Source organism: Symphalangus syndactylus, chromosome 9, assembly GCF_028878055.3.
Source record: "Symphalangus syndactylus isolate Jambi chromosome 9, NHGRI_mSymSyn1-v2.1_pri, whole genome shotgun sequence".
Classification (NCBI taxonomy): domain Eukaryota; kingdom Metazoa; phylum Chordata; class Mammalia; order Primates; family Hylobatidae; genus Symphalangus; species Symphalangus syndactylus.
In genome coordinates, this window is record NC_072431.2 from 110,550,128 (window position 1) to 110,566,209 (window position 16,082).

The 16,082-nt window shown below is 43.0% G+C and overlaps 1 protein-coding gene across 3 annotated transcripts in view; it reads right to left on the reverse strand.

The window, feature by feature from the left end:
* The window catches only part of UBAP1 (ubiquitin associated protein 1), a 73,244-nt gene that overhangs the window by 2,718 nt on the left and 54,444 nt on the right, over nt 1–16,082 (reverse strand). For 2 of the 3 annotated variants that reach the window (XM_055293911.2, XM_055293909.2), the window contains 2 exons: nt 15,732–15,856; nt 7,658–8,581 (listed from right to left, as the gene is read on the reverse strand). In XM_055293911.2, coding sequence (XP_055149886.1) covers nt 7,658–8,437 — 780 coding nt within the window. In that variant the 5' untranslated portion in view covers nt 8,438–8,581; nt 15,732–15,856. The remainder of the gene's footprint in view (nt 1–7,657; nt 8,582–15,731; nt 15,857–16,082) is intronic. The other variant, XM_055293910.2, reaches the window with a different exon arrangement.

Genomic DNA, 16,082 nt, shown 5'->3' on the forward strand with positions numbered 1-16,082 from the left:
TAGTAGTGGAAAAACAAGAAGATCAAGGCAAGAAGACCTGGGCCCCCAAAGAAGTCACTGAGGCAGCCTAGTCCAGGGGTTGGCATTTCTGACACTATTCAAGCCCCAAGACAAGCGGTCAGGTTGGAAGAAACCGCCAGGTTGCTGGTCGGACACCCTGAAAAGGAGCAGAGGGGTGGGGAAGTGCCAGCTGAGAGGGAAAAAGGTGGGAGGTCACCTGCAATTGTGGCTGTCCTGCTCTGCCCTAGTCCCACTTTGGTGATTGAGAAAGCGCCACAACACCACAGGCCCTTGCATGCCCAAATCTCCAGGGTTTGAGTTGAAGAAAGAAGTTGTGGCTGCCCCCGGGACTGATGTCCAAGCTGGCTGCGATGATTTCTCTCCAGCATTATCCCTTTCCCAGGCTGAAGTATCAGTTCTGAGGGGTCATTTTTCACTTCAAATACTCCCACTTTGGAGCTAACTCTATCCCAAAGTCTTTACTCTTGGGCAGAGGCTGTGAGTGTGGTTCCCATGCATGGACAGCTCAGGAACCCAGGGTTTTGAGGGGACTCCACACCTTTACCCTACATCATGTACTGTGCTTCGTTTCCTGCCAAAGCTGCCATCCTACAGTGCCGGGATAGAAGGCATACTAGCCACACCAGGCTGGATCCCACAGACTGGAATCCGGACTCTAGGGACCTGCCCACCAGCTACAGGCAGCCTGCTTCCTGCCACTGGAACTTACTAACCCCAATCTCATAGGCGTACGGAGTCCAGTGATTAACTCCCCCACCACTTCTGATCACAAATCAAGCCCAAGGCAGGAAGACAGCACACTCCCAGGCCAAAGGACCCATCGACCATAGGAACGAGGTCACAAGCCCTTTTACAGCTTGGCGTAGGTCCCAAGAACCAGGGAAGATGTTTCAGACAAAAATTTTTTTATTTCCTTGTTTTATTGGTGGGGAGGGGGAGCATGGTTAGGTGGTAGGAAGCCCTCTGTCCTAGAAGCAAGTTCGAAATTATACAGATGTAACCAGATGCTCTCCTCAAAGTCTGCTGGGGAAAGCCAGGATGGCTATAGGCCTCAGAGCCCATTCTGTTTGTGCTTAACCATCTCACCCACAGCACACACTCAGCAGCCCAAGCACAGGGCTGTCATTAGGTTACAGGAGTCACAATAAGGCACAGGGATTGGATCACACCAGTCTAGCCACTTGGTAGGTCTAAGATTGTGTCTCCCTCTTTAGAGACAGGCTTTAACCTGGGCTAAAGAAACCAACAGCCACAGAGCAATGCCAGCTCTCACATGACATTCCCCAGCCAGGAAGGAGTCAGGACTATTCTTCAACTGCCGCCCTTCTCATAATGCCTCCTAAATGCCTGGTGGGATGCAGGCATACACCCAGAATACTGCACATTACAAATGTTAATAAAATCATATCTAGCCGGGTGTGGTGGCTCACGCCTGTAATCCCAGCACTTTGGGAGGCCGAGGCAGGTGGATCATGAGGTCAGGAGTTTGAGACCAGCCTGGCCAACATAGTGAAACCCCATCTCTACTAAAAATACAAAAACTAGCCGGGTGTGGTGGCACGTGGGAAAATCGCTTGAACCCGGGAGGTGGAGGTTGCAGTGAGCCGAAACCATGCCATTGCACTCCAGCCTGGGTGACAGAGTGAGACTCTGAAAAAAAAAAAAAAAAAAAAAAAAAATCATATCTATTTTAAACATACATGCAGTACTCTCACATACCCTACTAGTGGAAATGTTGATATGCTTTAGGTAAACATGGCATAAATCCAGAAAACTGCTCAGATTCTTTGATCCAGTTATCTATTTCTAGGAAACTAGTCTAAAGAAATAATAATAATGCAAACCAATATTTATGTATAGGAATATACCCATCTCAACATCATTTGTAATAAATATTAGGGACAACCTACCAAATATCCAGCACAGGGTGTTAGGTTAGCAAATAATGAACATATGACTGTTAATTATTTAAAGCATTTGAATTAAGTGAAAAAACAGCGGGTGAGGTGGCTCACACCTGTAATCCCAGCACTTTGAGGGGCAAGGCAGGTGGATCACCTGAGGTCGGGAGTTCAAGACCAGCCTGACCAACATGGAGAAACCCCATCTCTACTAAAAATACAAAATGAGCCAAGTGTGGTGGTGCATTCCTGTAATCCCAACTACTTGGGAGGCCGAGGTAGGAGGATCAGGATCACTTGAACCCAGAAGGCGGAGGTCTCAGTGGGCCAAGATTGCACCACTGCACTCCAGCCTGGTTGACACAGCGAGACACCGTCTCTAAATAAATAAATAAGTAAGAAAAAAAAGATATATTTATTAATTGTACATGCTCTACAATTATAGCTATATATTTTTAAAAGACGCATGGGATATTAAATGACTAATTTTAAATGGATGATTTTAAAGTATCATCTATCCTAACAGATGATAGTTTTCTTGAACAGGGACAAACAAAATAAGATGTCACCTTCATATAAATGTTTTATGAATCAAACAGGCAATAGGCTAATCCAGCAGACCCCAAACGGACAGACAAGGTTTGAAAGGATCCCTCATCAAAATTATAACAGTGTTTAGTTTCTCCAGTTACTCAACAAATTTATTTACTCCAGGGTACCATTTTCAAATATATATAATGCTCTTAGGAGTAATATAGATATGACTTTTTAAACACTATTAACTGCATTCATGGTAGCCATTTGTCATTATTTTTTCAATAAAAGAATAGTAAAATTTAGTTCCTGCAGGGGCAAAGGTTGACTCTGGCATAAAAAGAGATTTTCATACTCGATGACTGAAGTGCTCCATATTTGTAACCAAGTAGAAACTAGACAAAAATGAGAATTATTATGAAATCTTTCCAAATTAAATATGAGTGTTTGAGGGAAAGTACGTTTGTGAAAGGAGACAAATATTAGTGCTCAAGCTTCTGAAAAGTCTGAGCATGCTTTCAGGCCTCAGAAGGTGGCAGTCCTTTCTGTACCTATGTGGCCCTCAAGCCTAACCTCAAGACAGCTTCTACCAAGTCTTTCCATACACCTCCTTTTAACCCACTGCTAATGTGTGTGCACAACTCAGCAGACACACTGCCACCTGCGGTCCCACAGAGCTTTAGTCACGCTGCTGGCAGAGTACTTATCACATTACATTAATGTGAGCTTGCAGAGGTCAGTTACCATGTCATGCCCATTTCTAAATCTCCAGGGCCTGACTCTTGGCTTTACACTTAGTGGTCTTCATCAACAGTTGTGGAATAAATTGAAGTCCATGAGAATTTTCAAAGGGAGAATTTCATTTAACACACTAAAATGATCAAATGTCTTTACCATCTCTTCTTCCCAAAAGCCCACTACAATGATCATAAACAAACTAAGGCCAGGAGCAATGGCTCATACCTATAATCCCAGCACTTTGGGAGGCTGAGGCAGAAGGACTGCTTAAGCTCAGAATTTTGAGACCAGCCTGGACAACACAGTTGAGACCCATCTCTACAAAACACAAAAAGTTAGCCAGGGGTGGTGGCACGTGCCTGTAGTCCCAGCCTCTCAGAAGGCTGAGGCAGGAGGATCACTTGAGCCCAGGAGGTCAAGGCTGCAGTGAGCCGTGATTACAGAGCAAGACCCTGTCTCAAAAAAATAAATAAAAATTTAAAAATAGATTTAAAACTGTATTCATCTTTAAAGCAATAAAAGGAAAGGGGGTAGCAGTGGACAATATATTTCTTATTCTTTTTAAATAAAGAAACAAAGACAAGGTCTCACTATGCTGCCCAGGCTGGCCTTGAAGTCCTGGGCTCAAGCAATCCTCCCACCTTGGCCTCCCAAAATGCTGGGATTACAGGTGTGATATATTTCAATGAAATTTTAGAATGTGGAAAGACAATGAAGGGATGGTAACTGCCAGCAATGAAGTTATAAACTAAGTAAGTAGGAAAGGGGGGAGTCAGTCTATCAGCCCATTAGGACCCCTAAGAGGGGCTCAGACTCTGGAAGCACCAGGTACTGTTGGGATAAGGCAAAGATACACACAGTCAGTGATCAGAGCAGTAAAGCCCTTGGTGAGACATTCCCCATTCATCCCCACCCTGTGCAGGAGGCAGAAGGTATAGTCTCCAGAAAATGGGAACCAGAGACCAAAGAGGACTAAGCACCAGGCACAGTGTGGGGCAGAGTGAAGTGAGAGAACTTAAACAAGGATTAAGTAAAAGCAACACACCAGCGTTCCCCAACATCAGCCCTCAGCCACAATTCTCTGGAGAAACCCTCACTCCCAAGCCCTTCACATGTTTACATTTTGGGGACTTCCCCGGCAAAGCCAATTAACTTTCAACCTATAGTGAGGCTTAATGATCAGCAAGCACACCTCCGACACACAAACTTTGTGACTGTTATTTTTTTAGTGCCTCATACTTAAACGTGAATAGAAAGCCAAAGCCACCAGCATGAAAACACCAAACCAAAAGAGGGAATAGACAAAGCACTTGGAAATTTAAAATATGATAAAGTAAAAATTGTATTTAAAAGGTAGTAAGATTTAGGCTGGGCATGGTCGCTCATGCCTGTAATCCCAACGCTTTGGCAGGCTGAGGCAGGAGGATCACTTGAGCCCAGGAGTTCAAGACCAGCCTGGGCAAATGGTGAGACCCCCCTCTCTACAAAAATTAGCTGGGCGTAGTAGTGCACACCTGTAGTCCCAGACAGGAGGCTGAGGCAGTAAGCTGCACTCCAGCCTAGGGGACAAAAATCCCATCTCTTAAAAAATAATCACCTACTATCAAGTTCAGGGGGAAAAATAAATAAAAGGTTGTAAGATTTAGTTTTGTTGTTGTTGTTTTTTGAAGTTGTAAGTTAAGGATATGTCCCAGAAAGTAAAACATAAACAAGCTCTGCACTCTCATGTTTGTTGCAGCCCTGTTCACAACAGCCAAGATTTGGAAGCAACTTAAGTGTCCATCAAGAGATGAATGGACAGGCCAGGTGCAGTGGCTCACACCTGTAATCCCAGCACTTTGGGAGGCCAAGGCGGGTGGATCACCTGAGGTCAGGAGTTTGAGACCAGCCTTACCAATATGATGAAACCCCGTCTGTACTAAAAATACAACAATTAGCTGGGCGTGGTGGCGCATGCCTGTAATCCCAGCTACATGGGAGGCTGAGGCAGGAGAATCACCTGAACCCGGGAGGCGGAGGTTGCAGTGAGCCGAGATTGCACCATTGCATTCCAGCCTGAACAACAAGAGCAAAACTCTGTCTCCAGAAAAAAAAAAAAGAGTAAAGTGAAAGAACTTAAACAAGGATGGATTAAAAAAATGTGGTGCTCATACACAATGGAGTACCCATTCTGCCATGAAAAAGAATGAGATCCTGTCATTTGCAACAACATGGATGGAACTGGAGATCATTATGTTAAGTGCAATAAGCCAGGCACAGAAAGACAAACATCACATGTTCTCACTTATGTGTGTGATCTAAAAATCAAAGCAATTGAACTCATAGACATAGATACTAGAAGGATGGTTACCACAGAGGCTGGGAAGGGTCGTGGGGGGCTGGTGGTTAATAGGTACAAAAAAAAATAGAAAGAATGGCTGTGTGTGGTGACTCACGCCTGTAACCCCAGCATTTGGGAGGCCGAGGCGGGTGGATCACGAGGTCAGGAGTTCAAGACCAGCCTGGCCAAGATGGTGAAACTCCGTCTCTACTAAAAATACAAAAATTAGCTGCGCATGGTGGTAGGCGCCTGTAATCCCTGCTACTCTGGAGGCTGAGGCAAAGAACTGCTTGAACCCAGGAGGCAGAGGTTGCAAAATCACACCACTGCACTCCAGCCCGGGCGACAGAGCGAGATTCCGCCGGAAAAAAAAACCAAAGAAAAAAATAGAATAAGATCTACTATTTGATATGACAACAGGGTGATTATAGTCAATATTTAATTGGCCAGCCACTATGGCTCACACCTGTAATCCCAGCACTTTTGGGAGGCTGAGGCGGGTGGATCACTTGAGTACAGGAGTTCGAGACCAGCCTGGCCAACATGGCGAAACCCTATCTCTGCTAAAAATACAAAAATGAGCCCAGCACGATAGCACATGCCTGTAATCCCAGCTACTCCGCAGGCTGCGAGAGGCAGGAGAATCGCCCGAATCCAGGAGGTGGAGGTTGCAGTGAGCAGAGATCACGCCACTACACTCCAGCCTGGGCAACAGAATTAGAATCCGTCTCAAAAAAAAAAAAGAGAAACACCAGAACTCCAGCTCTGTTTATACCTGCAGGTGGAAGGCAGCAAATTCTCAAGCCAACAAGAAGCAGGCCTCTTCCCATCCTGAGATGAAAAGGCCAGAAAGAAACTCCCATAATCAGGCTGGTCAAAGAATGACAAGTGTTCTAGTTTGAGAAAGATCTCTGCTGTTAGTTTATTGGCTTTCATCTCTAAATGGTTAATCTAACTTTAAATGAGAGGAAGGGAGTGTTGGCCAAGGATCCCTGATCTTTTCCAAGGAGCTTTTAATTTCTCTAAAGCATTCAAAGTACTATGAAAAGGAAGAAGTACAGTGCTGACCAGAGCCCAACAACTGACCAAGAGGAATTAGAATGAAGCCCACTCCAAGAAGATGATAATGGTGTTCGGCACTCTGTCAAGTTTACCCGGGCCAAGGTTTATGGAAGTTTACAAGCAGCTATGAGCTCTCTGACAATAGAGGCATTCACACAGACTATCATTGACCAAGAATGCTATTACTGGGACTTGTAAAGCAGGCCAAGATTTTGTATCTTTTTACCAGCTAATAGCAGGCTTGTTATGGTCTCTGACAGATATCCCACCAATATACACTCAGGCTCCTTTTTGGCTCTAAATAGTCTCTTGATGTGCTTTTACATTAAAAAATCTGTAAGCTGGCCGGACACAGCAGCTCACCCCTGTAATCCCAGGAATTTGGGAGGTGGAGGCAGGTGGATCAACTAAGGTCAGGAGTTCGAGACCAGCCTCGGCAACGTGGTAAAACCCCATCTCTACTAAAAATACAAAAATTAGCTGAGTGTGGTGGCATATGCCTGTAGTCCCAGCTATTTGGGAAGATGAGGCAGGAGAATTGCTTGAGAGCTGGAGGTTAGCAGTGAGCCGAGATGGTGCCACTGCACTCCAGCCTGGGCGGCAGAGCAAGACTCTGTCTCAAAGAAAAGAAAAGAAATCTGTAAGCTGGTATAGCAAAAGGTTCTTGACTTCTATGATTTCTATTCTAGAATGCAATAATGTGTTGTTCTGTACTGCCAGGCTCGATGGCTCACGCCTGTAATCCCAGCACTTTGGAAGGCCAAGGCAGGCAGATAACTTGAAGTCAGGAGTTCAAGACCAGCCTGGGCAACATGTCAAAACCCCATCTCTACAAAAAATACAAAAACTAGGCGTGGTGGCACGTGCCTGTTGTCCCACCTACTCAGGAGGATGATGAAGTGGGAGGATCGCTTGAGCCCGGGAGGTCGAGGCTTCAATAAGGTGCGATCACACCACTGCATTCCAGCCTGGGCAACAGAATGAGACCCTGTCTCGAAAAAAACCAACCAAACAACAAGAAAAAACATAATCCCCATCATCAGGAAAATATGGGAGTCGGCGGGGGATTTAAAAGACTTACCGTGGGACCAGTATTTGGAGGTGATGATTCCTCTGTGCACACAGACAGAACAGAGAGGGAAGGCATCTGGGAGGATGTCAGGGCTGGCATCTCTGTGCCACTGTCCAAGTTCAAAGCTGAAAGCCCAAGAGTGTGATGCCCATTGAGCTCACTGGCACTGCTTTGGGTGGAAGGCTTTAGGGAATTCTGGAACGTGCCATTGCGGAGGCAGGATGTGCTATGGAAAGTGCTCGCCAGCTTGGCTGTCTTCTGATTACTGTCATCAGAGTCAAGTTTGGGGAAAGACAGGGATTTGATATTGCTTACTGCAGGTATAGGGGGGAGGGACACTTTGGAAGACAGTGACATCTTTTCACAGTTGCCCAACTGTGGTAAGGTTATAAAGCCATTGGGTTTATGAAGAGGCTTGAAATCTAGGGTTGCCCGTTCCAAGGATGCCAAGACCTCCTCATCCTGTAACACAGACCCAGGGCCCCCCCTGGGCAAGTTATTGTCCAATAACTGAGCCATGATGGGTCCAGTGGTTCCTACCAGAATATTTCTCAGCTCTTCCTTCTCATCAATAGTTTTTAACTCCAGATTATCAAATGGGTCTTCTTCACACTCAAAGTCAGCAAGATTGAAATCTGCCTTTATGTGAGGTGGGCTGAGAACTTTCTGTTTGGTGGCACTACTGCTGACCCGAGTTGGTGTGAGGATGCTGTTGTGCTGCAAGCTGGCGAGGATGGGGTTAATAGGAGGTGGCATTGTGGCTGTACTGTGAGTCCTGGAGAAGCTCATTTTGCTATCGCCCTCTGGGCCACTCTTAGAATTCACTTTAGCTTCTGCTTCCGCAATTTTGCACTCTGCTTCCCGCTCAGCTTCTTCAATTTTCTTAATCTCTTCAGCCCACTCAATGGTTTTCTTTTCCAAAGAGAAGTCATACTGCAAAGATATAGCAGAGGAAGGGGGTGTGAACCCAGGTGGCCATCTTTACCCCACCACCCAATTCACTCCTTCCTCACTCCTGGTGCAAGAGGAGAACTGGGCAAGGCAGCATTTAAGGCGTGTGGGATGATCCCCACTTAAAAAGAGTAAGGCTTCCAATGTCCTTGCAAGAATTTAACCAAACTATGTTCCCACAAGCCTCTTGTGGGCAGCAACCTGGCTACAGACCCTCCTTGGATCTCTGTTATCTAGCACAATGTCCTAAACAAATCCCATGCTAGGTAATAATGGCCCCAAACATGTAAGAAATACCTGTAAGGTGCCATGCATGATTCTAAACACTTTCTGTGTATTAACTCTCTAGATTTTCTCAATAACCCTTCCAAGTAACTACTATTATTCCTACTTAACAGGATCTACAACCAAGCATAAAGCTGGTAGCTAAATGGAAGAGCCTGGATTTGAACCCAGGCAGTCTGACTACAGATTCTATGCTCTTAAACCACTATCTATTAGATTATGACAAACAGGTTGCAGTTAAAATGCAGAAAAACTTATAAGAAATCTAGGCATATTCAGATTAAGATTTTTACCCAGCAAATTACACAAAGAGCCACTTCATGGTTCTTTAACAGTATCTTAAGTATAGCTCAATTTACAAAAATTTATTTTGCACACTTAAGAGAAATAGAACTATTATATAAAGCAACATTCACATAGGACAGGAAAAAACAAAATCTTTGGCTTTCACCCCAAAGCACTAGAGCTAAACAGTATCTGTGTTAATGTCCAAGGTTAGAGACACACTAAAGGTAAAAAAGGGGGAAAAGAGAGGTCTAACATGCTAACACCAGAATTTTAGAGAAGAAGAAACATATGAAAGAGCCTCTGGTCATCCTCAAGCCTTTCAAATTCAAACAACAAAAAAGAAGCCTAGAAAGGCAGATGACAAGAAGTTACTTTAAATCCTGAGCCAGTTGCTGTGCCTCAGATAGACATATGGGGGGATCACTGGGCTTCCTTTCTACCACTAATGGAACAATGAGAAAAGAGCAGTGGCAATGACTCTGCTCTTCTAACTGTGGAGAAAACCCAATTTTGCAATTGGTTTCCCCCAATAAAAATGGAGGCTATAACTAACTTCCCATTGCCCTATAAACATTGTTCTTTGAAGTTTTATTAAAAAATAATTGGAAATTTCTTTCCTTTTCTAGAAAACATTTATTGAACTTTTGTTTTTTAGTTACCAAAGTAATGTAGAGTACTTGGAACACAGAAAAACAGGGTGTGGTGCAGGGAGGGAGGGGGCTGGGGATGGCAGAAATATTAAAGTAGAAAAGAATGTGGTTTTGGAGTATAATAATAAATAATGTCATCTTGCATGTATGGAGTTCCAAGAACCAGAGTAAGCATTATAAATGCATTATTTAACCCTTCTAACAACCTTAAAAGCTAATCATCCTCATCCTCCCTTTACAGACGAAGAAATGGAGGCTTGGAGAAGTGAAAAAATCTGTCCAAGATTATACAGCTATTACAGGTCAATTCTCCAGCACATGTATGAGCGACACCAGAGGATGTTCTAAACCATGACACTAAGGGCTACCTCAAGTGAGCCACATTCAACAGAAGCTTTCTGGACCCTAGAAGCAAGGGCTGTGTATGTTTTACTGGCTCACTTTAAAGAAATTTTAGCTTAAAAGTTGAGTTTGTATTGTCATGCAAAGGCAAATATGACAGTTATAGGAACTTTCAAGCCATCTGTCTAGAGCTCTAGGTCTGTTCTCTGGGTATGGAGGGGACCAGATACAACACTACAACCCCATGGAGACTCCAGGCAGTCAAAATTTAAGGCTGCTTTGTAGGCCAGACAGGCTTGGCCTCCTTTGAGAGGCCAAGGTGGGCAGATCACTTGAGGTCAGAAGTTTGGGACCAGCCTGGTCAACATGGGCAAAACCCTGTCTCTACTAAAAATACAAAAATTAGCCAGGCGTGGTGGCACATGCCTGTAGTCCCAGCTACTCAGGAGGCTAAGGCAGGAGAACCTCTTGAACCTGGGAGGTGGAGGTTGCAGTGAGCCAAGATGGTGCCGCTGCACTCCAGCCTGGGCAAAAGAGCAAGACTCCATCTCAAAAAAAGATTGCTTTGTGCATTAGAGAACAAAAATATTTCACATGGCCCACACTGGAATGGAGCTCTTAGCTTTGATCTCCTTTTGTTATCAGTGGGTGCTATGAGCACAGTGAGTTCAATACCATGCTTTTATTGGTGCTTCAGACTGACCAAACAAATGGGAAATTCCCAGCAAAGCCTAAATCGACAACAATTTGGGAATCAAAACAAGTTTTCTGAAGGCATCAATAAAGCAGTGAATAATGAGAAACAAGACAGGTGTTTTTAAATCATATTGCTAATAGTATCATGTACACAGGTAAGTAATGACTATTTGTTATTGCCGATAAAAAAATTCTTAGACAAATAAGGAAAAACGTTACAAAGTAAGTCTCTCTCTCTTCTGGCCCAATAAAGCCTCCATACACAAAAGGAACATTAATTCAGTATTAAAGATACTTAAGATGCTTGACACCATTAGACATGAATGAAATGCAAATAAAAACCACAATGAGAGACAACTTCTCACCCACAAGAATGTATGTAATAAAAACGAGTTAATAAGAGTTGGCAAGGAAGTGAAGAAATTGGTACCCTCCTGTAGTGCTGCTGGGATTGTAAAATTGTGCAGCCACTTTGGAAAAATACTCTAGTAGTTCTTTAAAATGTTAAACATAGAGTTACCGTGACGCAGCAATTCCACTCCTATACATTATACCCAAGAAAACTGAAAACGTGTCCACATAAAAATCTGTTTACAGATGTTCAGAGCATCATTATTCATAATAGCCAAAAATTGGAAGCTATCACAATGTCCATCAACTGATGAACAGATAAAGTGTGTTATATCCAAACAATGAAATATTATTCACCTATAAAAACAAAAGAGGTACTAATACCTCATTCATACAACGTGGATAAACCTTGAAAACATTATGCTAAGTGAATAAGCCCGTCACCAAGGCTGCTACTGCAGAATTCCATTTATATGAAATGGCCAGAACAGGCAAACCCATAGAGACAGAAAGTAGATACTGGTTGCCAGAGGCTGCGAGGAGGCTGCCAGAGGCTGTGGGGAGTGACTTCTAATAGATACTGGGTTTCCTTTTGGGGTCATGAAAATGTTCAGGAATTAGATAGTAATGATTATTACGCAACTATGTGAATACACTAAAAATCACTGAACTGTATGTAGACCTTAAAAAGGTGAATTTTGGCTGGGCATGGTGGCTTACACCTGTGATCCCAGCACTGAGGTGGGCAGATCACTTGAGGCCAGGAGCTCAAAACCAGCCTGGGCAACATGATGAAACCGCGTCTCTACAAAAAATACAAAAATTAGCCAGGCATGGTGGTGCATGCCAATAGTCCCAGCTACTCAGGAGGCTGAGGAGGGAGGATCACCAAGCTCAGGGAGGTCGAGGCTGCAGTGAGCCATGACTGTGCCACTAGACTCCACCCTGGGTGACAGAGTGAGACTGTGTCTACAAATAAACCAAAAAAAGTATTTTTTTAAAAAAAGGTAAATTTCATGGTATGTGAATTATATCTCAATAAATATTTTTTTTTGCTCCCAAAAGTAACTGAAGTTCCCTCATTATGATTACTTACTGCATATAAACTTTAGAAGATAAAAAAAAAAATACCTTTTAGAAAAAAAATGGTGATGCCTTAGTGAATTTCAGAAAAACAAAACTTTTCCTGAAAGTTGCATTTTTAAAAATCTTCTTAAGTCACAGGAAGAAGAGTTAGAGTAAGTACCGTATTTTTCTGTTGCTCTAGGTAACTTCTCTCAACTGTAAGTACCTTGAGGGCAGTGATTAAGGCATTTATCTCTACCTCCAGTGCCCAGTAGACCACCTCTCAAAAACATGCGTTTAGTAAATGTGTACTGCAGTAAGTAAGTAACACAGGGCTACTTGTTGCTTTCAAGGAGTAACTCAGTACATTTCTATATAACTGAGCCTTAAAGATGGGAGGACTGAGAAAGAAGCCCTCGAAGAGAGCATTTACGCGCAATCTAGAATAGGTTTGAACGGAGTTTTCCGTATAGTGAGAAAGAATATTCCAGGTGGAGATAACGGCTCATGAGCAGAAGCAACATATAGAGAGATAATGTACAAGGTCTAACAGACTACTAGTAACGTGGTTTGGAGGGAACATGGAGGAGATGATGAGCTCAATTGCTTTGCCATAACCTTATGTCTAGACTGGACTCAATAAGGACTGGTCAGTCACTGAACCCTCTTGAACAGTTATGAAAAGGGATGTGACAATTTAAAACTTTAAGATCATTCTAGAAACGATGTAAAAAATAGAAGGAAAACACTGCAAGCAGAAGGGCCGATTAAAGAGGCTACTGCAACAGCCCAGGTGAAAAATGAGGTCAGGCTGAACTGCAATGTGAGACACAACAAATCTAACTTGAGTGACTGAAAAGAGAATGAGGACATTAGCAGAGAAAGGGAAAGAGGTGAAAAAGCTAGTTAAATGGGCAATGGGAATTTGGTCTGTGTGAGGTACAGAGCCCCAGGAATATACAATCTAACAGGGGACACAAAATCTGTATGTGTGTATAACAATGTGAGCCAGGCAACAATAGGAGCTATAAGAAACAAAAATAAGATAATACAGTCATAATGACAAGGATACGCTCTAAAAAATGCATGTTAGGTGATTTCATTGGTGAGGGCAGAGTGTACTTACACAAACCTAGATGGTACAGCCTGCTATACACCTAGGCTATACAGTATTGCTATGGTACAGTATTGCTCCTAGGCTATAAACTTGTATAGCATGTTACTATGCTGAATACTGTAGGCAATTGTAGCACAATGGCAAGCATTTATATATCTAAACCTATCTAAACAGAAAAGGTACAGTAAAAATATGGTATAAAAGATTAAAAATAGGCTAGGTGCAGTGGCTCACACCTGTAATCCCAGCATTTTGGGAGGTCGAGGTGGGCAGATCAGCTGAAGTCAGGAGCTCGAGACCAGCCTGACTAACATGGTGAAACCCTGACTCTACTAAAAATACAAAATTAGCCGGGCGTGGTGGTGCACACCTGTAATCCCAGCTACTTAGGTGGCTGAGGCAGGAGAATTGCTTGAACCCAGGAGGTGGAGGCGGAGGTTGCATAGAGACAGAAAGAGTCTCTCTTCTTGGCGAGATCATGCCATTGCACTCCAGCCTGGGCAACAAGAATGAAACTCCGTCTCAAAAAAGATTAAAAATGGTCCACCTGTATAGGGCACTTACCATAAATTGGGCTTGCAGGACTGGAAGTTGCTCTGGGTGAGTCAGTAAGCGAATGGTGGGTGAATGTGAAGGCCTAGGACATTACTGTATAGTAGTACTATAGACTTTATAAACACTGTACACTTAGGCTATACTAAATTTGTAAAAAACAATTTTTTGACCGAGCATGGTGGCTCACGCCTGTAATTCCAGCACTTTAGGAGGCCGAGGCAGGCAGATCACGAGGTCAGGAGATTGAGATCATCCTGGCTAATACAGTGAAACCCTGTCTCTACTAAAAAATACAAAAAATTAGCTGGGCGTGGTGGCGGGTGCCTGTAGTCCCAGCTACTCGGGAGGCTGAGGCAGGAGAATGGCGTGAACCTGGAAGGTGGAGGGTGCAGTGAGCCAAGATTGTGCCATTGCACTCCAGCCTGGGCGACAGAGTGAGATTCCGTCTCAAAAAAATACATACATATACATATATATATATATATATATATATATACACATATATATACACACATATATACACACATATATATATACACATACATATAAAAAACAATTTTTCTCTAAATAACACTGTGACTTTTTAACTTCATAAACATTAAATTTTTTAAACTTTTTTACTCTTCTGAACTAATACTTAGCCTAAAATGTTTTTTATCTTCCAAAACATTTTTCTTTATACCCTTATTCTATAAGCTTTTTGATCTTTAAATTTTTTATTTTTTTACTTTTTAAACTTCTTCCTTAAAAACGAAGCCACAAACACACACATCAGCCTAGGCCTACAGGATCATCAGTATCACTGTCTTCCACCTCCCCATCTTGTCTCACTGGATGGTCTTCAGGAGCAATACATGCACGGAGCTGTCATCTATGATCACAATGCCTTCCTGTGGAATATCTCCTGAAGGACCTACCTGAGGCTGTTTTACAGTTAACTTTTTTAATAAGTAGAAAGATAATGCTGGCCGGGCACGGTGGCTCACGCCTGTAATCCCAGCACTTTGGGAGGCCGAGGCAGGCGGATCATGAGGTCAGATCAAGACCATCCTGGCTAACATGGTGAAACTCCATCTCTACTAAAAATACAAAAAAAAATTAGCCGGGCGTGGTGGTGGGCGCCTGTATTCCCAGCTACTCGGGAGGCTGAGGCAGGAGAATGGTGTGAACCCGGGAGGTGGAGTTTGCAGTGAGCCAAAATTGCACCACTGCACTCCAACGTGGGCGACAGAGCGAGACTCCATCTCAAAAAAAAAAAAAAAACCAAAAGAAAGATAATGCTAAAAAGTATAGCATAGTAATACATAAATGAGTAACATAGTCATTTATTTGTATTACATACTATACTGAATTGTATGTGCTATACTTTTGTAAGACTGTCAATGCAGCAGATGTGTTTACGCCAGCATCACCACAAACACTTGAGTAATGCATTGTGCTACCATGTTACAATGGCTACTACGTCACTATGTGACAGGAATATATATATATCATTTTTTTTCCCCCAGTAGAGACAAGGTCTCATTAAGTTGCCCAGCCTGGTCTCAAACTCCTGAGCTCAAGTGATCCTCCCACCTCGGCCACCCACAGTGTTAGGATTACAGGCATGAGCCACCACGCCCAGCCCCTTATAATTTGATGGGACCACCATTGTATATGCGGTCCATCGTCAACCAAACGTGATTCAGCTCGCAACTGTAGTTTTTTCTATTTCACAATACATCAAATTCTTATTGTTTAAACTTTTAAACGCACTAAACTTTAACTAAAAATTACCACTTACCTGTACTTCTCTGACAACCTGCAAACAATCAGGCAAGGAGAAGCCAATAGGTAGACCAACTTTAGCTGGTGTTTTGAATTTGTCTCCTATCTTAAATGGGACATCATCAAGGTAACTGAAAGTCCCTATAATCAAAAATAAAGTAGAAAATATCAGCAAAGAACTTCATTATTTGTTTTGCCATAATCTTATGTCTAACGGATATGCATTAATTTTTGCTATCCTAAGTCTAGAAGTTATAGAGTTCCTTCTCTGACTGCTTACCTTTTCCTTGACCCCAAATCTCTGAGAAGGAAATTCTACTGATTCAGTCTCATTAGGAGTTTATTTTCAGTGGCACTTAGTGTAAAA